General features: G+C 50.4%; 1 protein-coding gene and 1 pseudogene across 1 annotated transcript; one reads left to right on the plus strand and one right to left on the minus strand.

The window, feature by feature from the left end:
- Positions 1-3,409: 3,409 nt before the first annotated feature.
- Positions 3,410-6,521, plus strand: LOC132215516 (UPF0598 protein C8orf82-like; annotated as a pseudogene).
- An 85-nt stretch (positions 6,522-6,606) lies between these two features.
- Positions 6,607-10,825, minus strand: RTP3 (receptor transporter protein 3). The gene is made up of 2 exons (XM_059664962.1): positions 10,290-10,825; positions 6,607-7,661 (listed from the first exon to the last, which is right to left on the minus strand). The coding sequence occupies exons 1-2, from the start codon at positions 10,454-10,456 to the stop codon at positions 6,935-6,937; spliced, it is 894 nt and encodes a 297-aa protein (XP_059520945.1). The 5' UTR covers positions 10,457-10,825; the 3' UTR covers positions 6,607-6,934.
- Positions 10,826-11,329: the final 504 nt, after the last annotated feature.

Here is an 11,329-nt window from a genome sequence, read left to right on the forward strand (position 1 = left end):
TTGTATGTCAGAGTGATCATTCATCTGTCGGTGATCAGGGTCTGCTGGTCCGCCCCAGCAAGTGGTGCCCCATGTGAGGAGGAACACAAGACACAGCGGAAACCTCAAAAACAAAAGTAACTGCACAGTAAGTCACGAGCCTGCTGGAGATTTCCATGTTTGAGGGAATTGTTTCTCAGCTAAAGTTTCACAATGGGACAGCAGCTGCCCACCGAACAACAGCAATATGTAAGAGTCAAGTGGGGCCTCAGTTATCTCTGGGAACAAGTGGGCAGGAATTTAAAAAGAAGTCAGGCCCAGGGAAAACGAGTGCCCTTGACATTAACTATGTGGGTTCTTGTTCAAGCTGCACTACGCCCACTTCATACCGAGGATCAAAAGCCTACGGAACACCAGGAGGAACTACCACCACCCCCTCCTCCTGACGTAGAGCCCGTAGTACCTAAAGCCCCACTGCTGGAGGACACATTTCCTGTTCCTCTGCCACTGGTGTGGGAGAGTTCATCAACCAGACCCTCAGTTGTGGGATCCTGTGTCAGGCAAGCTATGTTAGAAGGAGAGCTTTGGCTTGCCCAGTTATGCAAGACCAACAAGGTAATGAGCCACTCTTGTAAAAAAAAAAGGTACTTTTGCACTAAAGACATTGGAGGCACAGGAGTTGCTGCAGTCCTGGGAACAAACCCTGGGGCCTACTATCTACCCCCCCCCCCCCCATACACCCATCGCTTCTCCAGCCTCCTCTGAGAGTTGTCAAGGTTATGCTACCTTTGTTATGCTTCTTAAGAATCTATGTATATGAAACCGTAATATGCAAATAGACCGGACGGTGGAACAACCGAACAACTGGTCGCTATGACGTGCACTGACCACCAGGGGGCTCACGCGGGACATGGTGGGCGTCGGCCGTGGTGGGTGGTGGAGCAGGTGAGTCAGGGCACCAGACCAAAGCAGGGCGCCGGTTGCTGTCATGAGGTGAGCCTCTGGTGGTTACTAAAAATTCTTTGCTCCTGTGTGCCGTGGTCCTGCCCGGCGCTTGCACCTGCTGCTGGCGATGGCCCCACTCACACTCACTGCTGGCACTGGCTCCAGTCACTCCGTGCCATCAGCGGGTGCGAGTGGGGCCAGCACCGTCAGCGCATGCAGCAGCAGCGGCGGGAGCAGGGCTGCTGGCAGAGAGGGGACGGGCCGTGGCAGGAGGGGCTGGGCAGGGGCCTGGATGATGGGCTGAGACCTGCCTCTATGCCCACTGCAGCTTTGTGACCCACAGTTCCTTTCAAGGTGCATGAAGTCGTGCACTGGGCCCCTAGTGTGAGTATATTTTCCATTGGAATAATAAGCCTATTTATGAAAGTAAGGGGGGAAAAAAGTTTTTTTCATTATCTTCCTAGAAAGCAAAGGTTCTCTGGATTTATAGAAATGCAAGAAAAATCAGGAGAAAAAGAATATTATAGGACTAAAAATAATTATAGTTATTATTCTCATGGCAATATGTTTGCATAAATCCAATGAGAATCTGATTTCTTCATAACAGGACATAAGTCAGTTTCCAATTGTGGTTTTATTAACCAAAACTTTACTGGAATGTCATGTCTGAGAGAGACATCCCAGAACTCGGAGCCTGTGTAGAACTGACCTTTAATTCTAATTAATTAGAAAGAATTCATAGTTTTGGTATAATAGAAGGTGTAGAGATAAAGGAAAGAGAAAGTGAATAGACAAACTGAAAGGGTCTGGGTAAGTTGCAGAGGGTTTGTAAAGAATTAGAGTTGAGGAAGTAAAAATGGTGAAAAGGACATAAAGGAAGGGATATAACAGGAAGAAAGGATATTGGGGTAGGAATACTTAATAGAAGGCATGAGGAATAGATGCATTTTGAAGGAAAAGAGAGTTAATGTAAGTATATAAAAATCAGGATTGTGAAGAGAAATCTTTAAAGGAAATTATAGGTATACTGAGTAATAAATCTAGTTAGATAAATAAATCTAAAGTAAACTAATACAGAATTTGTTTGGTTCTTTTCCAGTGTGTTGAAAGGGAAAGCTTCTTTACAAAGAGATTTACTACAAGTGTGATAGATATCCACCAATCCACCTAATCAGAGGGGGGAATGAAAGGGGGGATTTATAATCTAATAGGTAGAACACCTGAATTAATCTGAAAAGTAATCATATTATTTTAAATCTTAGAACGCATATACTTATGTGAATAGGGAGTTAAGTTTCTTATGTATATATAAGGAGTTAAGTTTTTCTTAAAAGTTTCCTTTTCAAGGCCTTTCTGAAGTGATTAAGGAGCTGACTCAGCTGTGAAGCCAGCAAGCAGAACCTATAAGCATGGTCAGGTCTACCCACTAGGAGTCAAAACATCATCTCATCACCTGATGACTAAAGGGCAATAGCTGGCACCTGTGGTCCCCCAGGCCTACACAGAGCTACATTCCTCACCGCCTGCCCCTTCCCCTTTATAATCCTACTCCCTGCAACTTACTAGAAGGCAGGATGCCGTGGTGTATCAACAAATACTCAGTTGTGATTGGGAGCACAAGCATATATGTGTCACCCCTTAAAATAGAAGAGTAGTCACCATCAGTAGATAAATATGAAAAAACATCTGTAAAGAGTCTTTCATGATAACCTTACTAAAGAAGTAAATGCATTACAAAAGCAAATTAAAGAACCCTTACTTACGGTCAGTAAACATGAACAACAGACTACTACCTGAAATACAGTAAAGGAGCATTTGAAGTAGATAGGCCCCACCACGTGGTTTCCTAGAATCAATTGGCACCTGATTGGACTTAGCATTACTGTCATTGTAATTCTCTTTGTTTTTCTTATAGTCTGCAAAATCAAAACTCGAGCAGTAAACATGCTTCACGACCCTGACACTCCAAAGCAGAAAGTTTGCTGCCTCCCTCTGTCTTCTGCAGCCAGCAAAACAGAATGGGGGGGGGGGGGGGGGGGAAGCACGGGACTTGGTTGGAAAATTTGTAAGGCGGAAATTCCAAAAGGACAGGAGCTGGCTGAAGGTGACCGCCCTGCCTTGACTTCTCCAAACAAGTCTGGGTGTTCACTGGAATCTTTATGCTTAGTCTTCAGACGTCCTTGCTTAAAGGACACTGCAGATGCATGTGTCTTCTCATGAATGCTTACCCTGCTGATAGTATCTAATAGTCAATTTCAGTTCAAGCTGCTGTTACAATAAAAGCATCAGAAGACAGGTGAACAGGGCTGTTTCGTTTCTCTCGTCAGGCAGTCCCTTAGCCTCCACAGAAATGTGTGCCAGAGTAATCATTCATCTGTCGGTCAGGGTTTGCTGGTCAGCCCTGGCACATGTGCTCTCAGGAGAGTTTAGGTGTGATCTGGGCTTTGAAGGTGGAAGGGCTGGGATGCCAGCACACACAGTGGGCATGGTGCACTCAGGTGGTGTGCTGGCAGTCCTGGCAGAGGAAGGGTGGGTGTGGCTGGTCATGGGAAGCCTTGGATGGCCTGCATGGATGGTCATCTTGCTCTGGGACCCAGCTGAGAGCAGGGAGCAGAGGCAATGCCTTAGGGCCACCCCCCTCCAAGGTGGCCAGATAGTGTAGTGGGGATGACTGACCCACATTGGTGAGGGGTCCCTTGCAAGGCTTCCTCATGGGTACCATCTGCCCATGGCCAAGATGCCATGGACCCAGAGGGAGCTCACGAGACTGTCTACGTGACAGAGATTGGGTTCATGACTTTGGACGCCCACATCACATCATAATATGGAGACATTGTACAAATATTTACTTTTATATCACTGTCCTGGGCTCAAACAAACAGGATTGTTTGTTGAAGATAAGCTTAAACAAGTACGTTTTGTGACTAAGAATGAAAAAAATTCATGTATTCACATAGATTTCTGTACAAATCAACTGCTATTTGGTGCAGCTCAGTTCTGCCCAGGAGCCCTTCCTGCAGCGATGGCGTCTTCCAATGTGTGTCCAGTAGCATGAGAACTTGAATGCTGACAGGTGTGACTGAAGAACTAAATTTTTCATTTGATTTAAATTTAAACAGTCAGAGGTGGCTCGCATAGTAGACAGTATGGGTCTAGCCAGTTGGGTTCTTTAGGAAGTTAATCTGGGCTAAATATGAAGTGTGACTTTTATTTTCTCTTATCTGAAGAATCAGTCTGTCCCCATAGGCATGCATTTAAAAAAGGTTACTACTGACACTCCAATATCTTGTCTTGGTGGGTCTAATCACAATTCCAAATAATTTATCCTCAACAGGCAGAGCTTCTACAACCACAGTAGAGGAGTGCTCCAACTTAAAGACAAACTCGGGGAAGTAGGTTAAGATATGAAAATAATAGGAAAATGAGAAATCACTGTAATTGGACCTCAAACAACTGTATTTTTCTTTTTAACTCTTTAACAATGTAATTCAAGAGTCACAAACAAGTCCCAGCTTGGAGGGCAAAGCCCTCTTAGCAAATTAAGCTTAACCTTATAACCCTCCTTAATTCTTTCCTAGGTAGCTAATAGGCTGTGGGAGGTGTAGCAAGTGCTGCCAAAACAAGGTGAAAATCACAAGAACATTGTAAACATGTGGACCACGTCCCTTGTTTTGATCTGACTATAAAATACAGCTTCAGCTTGCAGGCTGGGTCTTTCTGTGCCCTCATCCAGGCACATGGAATCCGCTGAGCCCCAGCTGTATTCGCTTGTCTGTCTTTTCTTTAATCCTTCACCACCCCTCCTGAGGCTCACCAAACCCTTGGCTGTGCTGGTGCAGCACACTACTTGAATGATTTTGGAATTTTATTTCATGCCAAGGTTATGTTATATATGGTCAAATAGAAAATATATGAAATGGGGACTTTCATACAAGTTGACTTTTTTGAACTTAATGTGAATTTTGTTTCAATAAAACCAGTCATTAGTGCAAAAATCTGTCTTGGTGTTCATATAAATAAACTAGAGGCCTGGAGCATGAATTCATGCATGGGGGGGGGGGGTCTCTCAGCCTGGCCAGAGATGAGGGCCAATGGGGGCTGCAGAGGTTGGCTGGGAAGGGAGGGAGGGGCTGCAGGAGGTTGGCTCTGGGAGCTCATTGACCACGGGGGAGCAGCTCCTGTGTTGAGCATCTTCCCCCTGGTGGTCAGTGCGCATCATAGCGACCGGTCGTTTGGTCTTTCAGTGGTTTGGTCACTCAGGCTTTTATATTTATGAAGAGTACTGCAACCCTAACCGGTTCGGCTCAGTGGATAGAGCGTCAGCCTGCGGACTGAAAGGTCCCAGGTTTGATTCCCTTCCAGCCAAGGGCATGCACCTTCGCTTCGGGCACATCCACAGTGTGGGGTGTGCAGGAGGCAGCTCATTGATGTTTCTTACTCTCTATCCCTCTCCCTTACTCTCTGTAAAAAAAATCAATAAAATATATTTTAAAAAGACTACTGCATTTTTATATACTTATTTCATGTTACATAATACCCGCAAACGAACATATTATTGAATGCAATACATGTAGAGATACTATTTTATCCCCCTGCCCCTGGCTGCCAGCTCCACACGCGTCTGCGCCTCGCACCCCCAGTTCCTTCCCACCTTCGGCCTCTAGTCCTGGGTTGCCCGGCCTGCTTCGGAAGCCCTGGCGGTTGGGGCGCGGGCGGGGGGAGCCAGTCAGGTAGCCCCGCGGAGAATGTGGCACCTGATTAGAAACGTGAGGTTCAAGACGCGGAAAAGGCTGCTTTAATGAACCTGTGTGTGAGGAAGCCGGGCCAGGTGCGGCCCATCCGGGGAATGGGAAGGGCCCGGGTTCCCTCTACGCTCCTCTGTACACGGTGCGCACAGACGAGCACAGGGAGCGGACACAGGTCCGACCCGGGCACAAGGACCCTCCCGCCTCGGGCAGGCGTCCGGCCGGGCTCATGGGCACCGCCTGTCCCTCTGTCTGCAGCTTTTCCTGGATGACTCCAAAATGAAGAACTTCATCACCTGTTTCAAAGGTACTGCTGTGCCCTCTCCACCTTCCTTCTCCCTTCGGGGAAGGCTTCGGAGGGTCCGCTCCCCAACCCCGCCCGCGGCAGGGGCTGGGCATCCTGAGCTCCCGAGCCCCGCTATCGAGTGAGGCCAGGGCGGCCCTCCCTGCCGGCGCGGCCCCTGGCGTGGCCCTGGGGTAACGGGGCCTGGCGTGGTGAGCAGCCCGTGTCCGCCTCCCCAGACCTGCAGTTCCTGGTCACCTTCTCCCGCCTGAGACCCAACCGCAGCTACGAGGCCTCCTTCCCCTTCCTCTCTCCCTGCGGCAGGGAGCGCAACTTCCTGCGCCATGAGGACCGCCCGTGGTCTTGACGCATCTGCTGGCTGCAGGCCCCGCGCCTCTCCTACTGCGGGCGGCGGATAGGCGCTGGCTGTGCCCTTCGAGCCAGAGCGCCTGCTGCCCCTGGCCTCCCACGCGCGCCTGCAACACCCCGCGCCTGAACGCGCAGGGGGCGTAGGTCTGGTGCGCTGGGCCGTGGCATCCGTGATGCCCTCACACGTGCACTCACCTTGAGAGGCGAAAGGCCGTGGGCCCTCAGCGGCCTTACTGCCTGCATCTTTGCGCATGAGCCATCTGGAGAGCCGAGATACTATTTTTAAAACTGTTTTTATTGATTTTAGAGAGAGACGAAGGGAGAGGGAGAGAGAAACATCAATTGGAAAGAGAAACATCCATCAGCTGCCTCCTGCATGCACCCCAACTGGGGACGGAATCTGAAACCTGGGCATGTGCCCTGACGAATCAAACCAGCAACCTTTTGGTACTCGGGACAACATCCACCAACTGAGCCACACCGGCCACAACAGTGGCATGGACACCAATCTACTTCCTGATTTACCTAGTCTGAATATTTCACATCAGCGGGATCATACAATCTATGACTTGGTGTGTCTGATTTTTTAAACTTAGCACCATGCTTTTGAGGTTCATATAGTGATTTTAGCAGCAACCACCGCCACCACCACCACGACAATGATGAGGATTAGAATGATTGAACAGCAGCAAATTCTGAAATTGCAGTGCCTGCGATTCTGGGCGCTGTGGGGATGCGAATCCTCCAGTGGGGCGGAGACCTCGACTATACTCTCTTCCTGGTCGTTGGTGCTTGCTCTGGGACTCTTAGCCCGTGGGGGCTCAGGAAACCAGGGGCTGTGCACTACCTCTCCTTTCTTCACCTCGGTGTCCCCTGTCACTGCATCCTCACAGGTGCTACTCCTTGTGAAAGAAGGTTTATAGATGGGAACCCCGAAGGTAGGGGTGCTTATTGTGAAAAGTGAAGGGGACGTTGGTGATGGTTTGTCTAGATCTAACTCACACTGAGCACAAAAGCCCTGGAGACACGCCTCACAGTTGTTAGTGTCATGTGGCCCTTTAAGAGAGATATCCTTGATTGTAGGAATCTCCTCCATTGACTTAAATCCTTCTCCGTAGCATTTCTTCAGAATCCGGAACACCAGGTTATTCAGGATCCTCGAGACGTTCTCCTCCGTGAATTCGGGAACCTCAAATGGAGGGTCCGAGCACTTCCGACATCTCTGGGCGAAGACCCTCATCTTCACCTGGCCCGCGGAGTCCCTCTTACTCCAGTGCATGTGGCAAAGGACTTGAACGTGGGCGGAGGCCCAACTGCGAGAGCACCAGGAGCACGTGAACCTGTGGAGGCAGAAAAGGAGACCCTCAGCGTGGCCGAGCCGGGGGCGGGGCCAGAGGGGAGCGGGGGGCCACCGTTACAGAGACGTAGCCTGGGTCCTGGGTCAGTGGGGGATGAAGTGACCAAGTCCCTTGTTTCTATCTCCATTGTGTGCTGACAAGCTCATGACCCACAGGTGTCTATCATTACGACAGCGGGTCACATGCTCCAAGAGCCGAAGGGATCTCGGGCCCCTTTCAAGTCCCAGAAGATCATGTCAGAGACGAGCACACACCGGGAACTTGTCAGGCCCAGGGACTCTGTGGGTGTAAGAGGCAGGACAAGCACCTCAGTTTCCTGACTCCAAACCAAGGCTTCTCCGAATGTAGATTGAAGTGGGACAACAACCACAAGTGGATCCAGGTGGGTGTTGGTAAGTGCTACCGTCTGAAAGCTGTGTCCTCCTCAGATTCACAGGAAACCCTGAAGCCCAAGGTGATGGTGTTAGAAGGCGGGGCTTTGGGGGGTGATTAGGTCAGGAGGGAGCAGCCCTGGTGAAAGGCTGAGAGGCCTCTGCAAGAGGCCCACAGCGCCCCCTAGCTCCTTCGGCCATGTGGGGACACCACAGGAAGTCTGCGACCCAGGGAGGGCCCTCACCTGACCAGCGGGTGCCCTGGTCTTGGTCTTCCAACCCCCAGAACTGTGAGCAACACGTTTCTGTTGTTCATGAGCCGCCCAGCCTGTTTTTGTTGTTGTTGTGATGGCTGTTTTTTAATAGCAGCCCCAAAGGACCCAGATCCTGTCATAGACCCCATGTCAGGAAGGGACCCTAAACAGCGCAGTGTCCTAGGGAAAAGCATTGCTTTGCTCCCAGTTGCCCAGGGCCCCCCAGTCTGCCATTAGTACTGGGAGGGTGCCGTGTCCGCTCTCTTCATTGCCCCAATCCATTGCTCAAAGTAGCCTGAAACACTTCAGATTCCTCGTGCCCCTGGCCTCAGAGAGGGTACCAGAGAATGACCCTTCCTCTCAGCAGGGAGGAGGGCAATTTTCTGACCTAAGATAGCTGCACAAATACATGTCGGCAGAAATGGAGAGAGAGAAGGCAGGGAAGCACATGGCAGCACCCAGGATAGGAATTACGGGGGAGCAGAGGGCTGAGCACATGAAGTGCTCACCAAATTATCCACACACTCCCCCCCCCCCCACCGTGTTCCAGCCCCGCTGGGCAGTTAAGTTGGGGCAAGATGACCAGTTGGCTGATGGGATGTCGGCTGAAGTGATGGATGCTGCTTCCAGGTCTGGCACTGAAGCCCTTGACTTTCCAGCTCTTTCCTTCTGTTTCATGGTGAGCTTGGGGCCATGTGTTAGGTTATTTGTTACAACAGCCAAGCCTGGCCTTGCTGGGCATGATGCAGGAGCACCTAGAGTCTGGACGGTGGATCAGAGGGTGCTGGGAAGGAGTCAATCAAGGTTTTCCTTTTGTATCTTTCTTTTTAAATTTAGTTTATTTCTGTTGTTAATCCTCTCCCGAGGGTATTTTTCCAGAGAGTTTTAGAAAGAATGGAAAGGGAAAGAGGGAGAGAAACATCGACGTGAGAGAGACATATTTATTGGTTGCTTCCTTCATGTGCCCCAACCAGGGCTGGGGGTCGAGCCTGCAAGGGAGGTACGTGCCCTTGACTGGACTCAAGCCTGGGACCCTTCAGTCCACAGGTTGATGTTCTATCCACTGAGCCCAAGTGACCAGGGCTTCCTCTGTATCTTGATTCTAGCCTCGCCTCACTGGGTGAAGATGAGGATGAAATGCAGGGAAGATGCCCAGGAGCCCTGACCACTGTGAGCAAGATGACCTGCTGGTGCAAAGGTCCTGGGCCCTGCTCTTCTGAGCTACAGTTCCTGCCACCATCCTGGGTCACTGCTGCTCTGTTGGTGACAGCTCAGAGTTAAAAAAAAAAAAAAAAAAGGAGCTGAGACTTTGCTCAGCTGCTCTTGGTGCCAGCTTCTGACCTGGGAAAACTATAGGTTATGGAGAGGAGAGCTCAGTTTCCCCTTCCCAGACCTTTCAGGGAGGGGGCAGTGGGCAGGCAACATGCCCCTTCCCCAGTCCCAGGAACCATCCTCCGTGCAGGTGGACCCCATCCTTGGGCTCTGATTTCCCACCTGGAAAGCAGAGGCTTAGCCTTTGGATGCCTCTAAGGGTCCTATTTTTACAAAGATTCCATCAGCTCCTTGTAGAGAGGTCAAGATGGTTGCATGTGGCTCTGCCCCTCCATGAGGGGTTCTCCTCAGTGCCCAGGGAGGGCCCCTCTTTCGGGTTCTGTAGTGGGTCCACTGACCCCCGCCCCTTTGCATTTGCAGCAAGCCTTGCTCATTCAGCTCTCCTGGGCCTCGCTGCTCTTGCCCTCACCTTCGCAGCCTGATTTCTCCATATTTGGGCATCACCCCACACTGCCCCTGCTACTGTTTTGGGGTTCATTGTAATAGGAAAACAATCTTTAATGAAGCTACAATGTCTTGATTGATGGGCTCCTTCCTTTCTCTAATCTTCAGTTTACTAGTACAGCAGGAATGGAATCAGAAAGGTAACCAGTATACAGAGTAAGGAATAGGAAGAATATTCTGGAATACATCCCACCCCATTCCCCACTCACCTGGCAAAGACCCACTGCTGGTATTGTGCCCACTCTGGTTGCAGGGTGTTGGGAATGAGGCTGTTGTCTAGTGTCAGGGTCCATTGGTGCCATGGTTTCACCTCGTGAATTAATTCCTGAAACACTTTCTGCCACACCTTCGCATCCTGACTCTTGGCTGCTGGCATGGTGAGCTGGGGGCACCAGTCTCTCCTCGACTCTGACGGGTCTCTAGCCAGACGTGTGGTTTCCACTGTAGAGAGCACGGGTCACATCCGCTCCCCTCTATGGCCCTGCACTGGGCCTACAGACCTGCTCTTTGTCCCAAGGACAAAGGTCATTTGAGTCAGGCTGCACAGGGAATTTCGAAAGACATGGAATGCATGGTTTCATTCACCAAGAGCCCACCCCAGGAGCTCTTGGGGCCCCATGTCAGGAGGGTAGATCTCAGTCTGGCTCTGCTGTTACCTCCCCTCAGCCTTCCTCTCTGGCAGCCTTTTTCAGATCTTGTCTGGACCCCCCTGGATCCTGGAAACAGGGGTTTCTATACTTACATGCAAGCTGGCTTCCAGCCTCCTACCTGGCAAGGCTGCCACTCCCTTCCTCAGGGCCAGTGGCTGTGACTCACCTTCTTCCCTGTCCAGCCCAGAGGCCATTCTCCTTGGAACAGGGCCAGGGACTCACTGTCACTCCTTCCGAGCATGGGCTACGCCCTGGGAGGTGGCTACGCCCTGGGAGGTGGCTGACGGTGTCACCTGGCCCTGTTGACACTGAGCAGAGCAGCTCCTGCCTTCTTGTTTCAGCTTAGACTCTGAGCAGCAGGCCGTTTCGAAAACTTTTACTATTATATTAGTATTATTAATTTTATTAGCATTTATTCAGAATACCAATGAAGTAAATTTTTATTTTTTACTTAAAACCACATTAGCCTGGCTGGTGTGGCTCAGTGGTTGAGTGTTGAACTGTGAACCAGGAGGTCATGGTTCAATTCCCAGGTAGGGCACATGCCTGGGTTGCTGGCTCAGTCCCCACTGTGGAGTGTGCAGGAGGCAGCCCATTGA

The sequence above is a fragment of the Myotis daubentonii genome, chromosome 14, assembly GCF_963259705.1.
Source record: "Myotis daubentonii chromosome 14, mMyoDau2.1, whole genome shotgun sequence".
In the NCBI taxonomy this organism is placed as follows: domain Eukaryota; kingdom Metazoa; phylum Chordata; class Mammalia; order Chiroptera; family Vespertilionidae; genus Myotis; species Myotis daubentonii.

Bases quoted from the DNA above. Each gene is read 5' to 3' on its own strand.
- RTP3 (XM_059664962.1), bottom strand. From the start codon at position 10,456: ATGCCAGCAGCCAAGAGTCAGGATGCGAAGGTGTGGCAGAAAGTGTTT. The intron at 7,662-10,289 runs GTGAGTGGGGAA...CTGCCTCCACAG, and splicing joins CAGCAGTGGGTCTTTGCCAG to GTTCACGTGCTCCTGGTGCT.